This window comes from Camellia sinensis, chromosome 13 (genome assembly GCF_055761805.1).
Source record: "Camellia sinensis isolate YWXY chromosome 13, ASM5576180v1, whole genome shotgun sequence".
NCBI lineage: Eukaryota > Viridiplantae > Streptophyta > Magnoliopsida > Ericales > Theaceae > Camellia > Camellia sinensis.
This window is the reverse complement of record NC_138973.1, coordinates 91952087-91954765: the sequence shown is the minus strand read 5'-3', so window position 1 is coordinate 91954765 and position 2679 is coordinate 91952087. Positions and strand designations below refer to the sequence as shown.

At 29.3% G+C, this 2679-nt stretch overlaps 1 protein-coding gene across 1 annotated transcript; it reads left to right on the top strand.

Moving 5' to 3' along the window:
- Positions 1-357: 357 nt before the first annotated feature.
- Positions 358-1915, top strand: LOC145805892 (kinesin-like protein KIN-7L). Its single transcript, XM_082901270.1, has 4 exons — positions 358-510; positions 582-684; positions 790-870; positions 1837-1915. The coding sequence occupies exons 1-3, from the start codon at positions 461-463 to the stop codon at positions 868-870; spliced, it is 234 nt and encodes a 77-aa protein (XP_082757396.1). The 5' UTR covers positions 358-460; the 3' UTR covers positions 1837-1915.
- Positions 1916-2679: the final 764 nt, after the last annotated feature.

Here is a 2679-nt window from a genome sequence, read left to right as displayed (position 1 = left end):
GAGTCCTGTTTTTTGAGAGCATTTTTATACTTATGTAGTCTTTGTTTGGTTGCTGAGAAAATGCTGATGTAAAGAAACTAGGGTTGAACTTAAATTATTGCTCTGCTTTGTTAGAAGGAAATCTAGGAAAGGAAATTTATTAAAATATGATGTTAGGTTTCTCACGATTTTGACTCCTAAATAGCCAAGAATCTAGTAGCCAACAAGTTTTGGCTGATTTGAAATTATTTTTTATTATTTTTTAAATCATGGAGTTTTTTTGCTTGTTGAAACAAAAAGAACATGAATTGTAAGAGTTAAGAGTTGAAATTTAATTTATTATTTTCCTAGGAATTTCCACTAATCGCATGGAGGGTCAGGTTTTGAGAGTTTAAGTTTGTCAGATTAGTTAGTAAGAGGTGGAGCTTGAAGAAGCGAAGCAAACTTATAGTAATCAAGCATTTACTAAGAGATGTGATTAATGATTCTTGGCAATGTGATTAACAAACTAAGTGATGGTGCAAAGCAAAGGTATTTGCCTCCTTAAGTTAATAATCCATCTCATAAAACAACTGTCTAAATGAATCAAAATATAAATGCAGGGGACACATTCCTTATCGGGATAGTAAGCTCACTCGCATACTTCAACCTGCTCTTGGTGGCAATGCCAAAACTTCTATAATTTGCACTTTAGCACCAGAAGAGGTAGGTTATTAATATGTTATCGAGTTATATGTGTGTATATATATATATATATCTTACATCAAGTTTAACATTATATTATGGTTTTAATATGGCTACTTCATCCAGATTCACATAGAGGAAACGAAAGGAACCCTCCAGTTTGCTAGCAGAGCCAAGAGAATAACAAATTGTGTTCAAGTGAATTAGGTTTGTTAGTTATTTGGTTTAATAACACTTAATTCTTTTCCAACTTAGTAAGATTACAACATTTTACTTCAACATATACTTTTGTTACTGTAGCTGCCATATTGTTTGTTCCTGACATACTTTTTAGTAGAATCTAGCGGTAAAAGGTAATATATAATATGGATTCAATAGAAGTTAGTGTCTGAAGTGTTCCTAGAATTTTTTATTTTTGAGATGAGGGCATGTTGAATATTCTTAAATTTTTTTGTATATTGATTTCTTTCCTATGGTTTGTAATTTATCATGGGCAAGTTCATAAATTTGAGTTGAGCCAAAGAGAAAACCTAAATGTGATGGTTTACATGATTCATGCTGTATCCAATTGAAAAGTAGCTTACAGTTGGTTGGATGGTTACCTCTTTCTTAAGTTTCCAGTTTCAATATTGACTTCATTTATGGTTTTGGTCGTTGTAAAATAATGATTTGTTAAAAAAAAAAAAAAAAAAAAAACTAGGAACTTTACACTTGAACTAGTTCAAATGGGCTAAACTAGAATGTCAAAAATGTTAACGTGGGTGGCATCAAATTAAAATGACTTTGAAAATATTAAGTATGGAACATTTTCCAATGTTTATAAATTGAAGGATCTTACTTATATCATATATTGCATTATAGCACCACTTCCTTGTGTATTTGCAGTTTAATCACCAAGTTGTTACATAGATTTCTGAAAGCCAAAAAGTTAAACATTTCTGGATTTGTTCATTGAGAGCTTGCCTTGATTGTGTAAATTATCGTGTTTTAACTTAATTGGTCCCTATGGGTTTGACATCATTTTGTTTGCAAATAGTTTTTAAATAATGATTAAGCATATTATCTTAAGTAAAAATTATTATGTTAAAGTTGATTCCTTGCTCCTTTCAAATCTAATGGTATGGCTAATTGGAGTTGATTTTTTTTTTTTTTTTTGTTTCTTTTTGTTTGTAGATTTTGACAGATACTGCCTTACTGAAGCGACAAAAACTAGAGATAGAGGAAATCACACAAAGCATGAGATCAATGCATTAATTAGGGAACAACAAATGAAAATTGACAATCTCAATAGTCTTGTCACCGTTTCGGATTCCAATAAAAAGTCTAGCCAGGTAAACTTTTACAGTGCAATGTCATTAAAATGTTTATTGATGCTGTTTAACAAACCATCTTTATCCTCTTATCCTGTTCACTTTCATCAGAATAGATGAGTATGTAATATACTAAGAAAAAGTTCATAGATATCAGTTCACTTTTAATCAATTAGGCTTTATTTATCCTAACTACTTACTTAGGCAAAAGCAGTCATTTTTCCATTGGTTTTCTCTCTTAGTAAATGCTTGATTACGTTTCTTATTTGTTGTAAAATAAATAATTAAAGCCTTTATTATCACTTTATCAGTGAACTGGAGAGGCCTAATTATCCCTCCTCAACAGAGTGATAACAAGTCACTCCTGTATGATTATTCCAAATGCAATCTTTGCTTCCCATTGTATTGGTGGCCTTTTGCTTAGCATAAACTCTGTTTGTTTCCATTTTTCAAAATTTACTTTTCAAAAAATTTTACTTTTTTATTTTTCATATTCTTTTGTTTTTATTGAATTTTATTAATAGTTTAAGTAATTTTTTTTTTAACTTTTAGACACACCTAACATAAATACACTTAGAAAATATAATATTTGTGAAAAAAAATCTTTAAAAAGTTCTCTAAGTACCAAAAATACAAAAAAAAAAAAGAAGAAAATTCAGTACATTTTTCATATTTTTATGTATTTATTAATTTTTGAAAATATTTT

Coding starts and splice junctions, on each gene's coding strand:
- LOC145805892 (XM_082901270.1), top strand. CDS start 461: ATGATTCTTGGCAATGTGATTAACAAACTAAGTGATGGTGCAAAGCAA. Junction 511..581: donor AGTGATGGTGCAAAGCAAAG/GTATTTGCCTCC, acceptor ATATAAATGCAG/GGGACACATTCCTTATCGGG. Junction 685..789: donor GCACTTTAGCACCAGAAGAG/GTAGGTTATTAA, acceptor TACTTCATCCAG/ATTCACATAGAGGAAACGAA.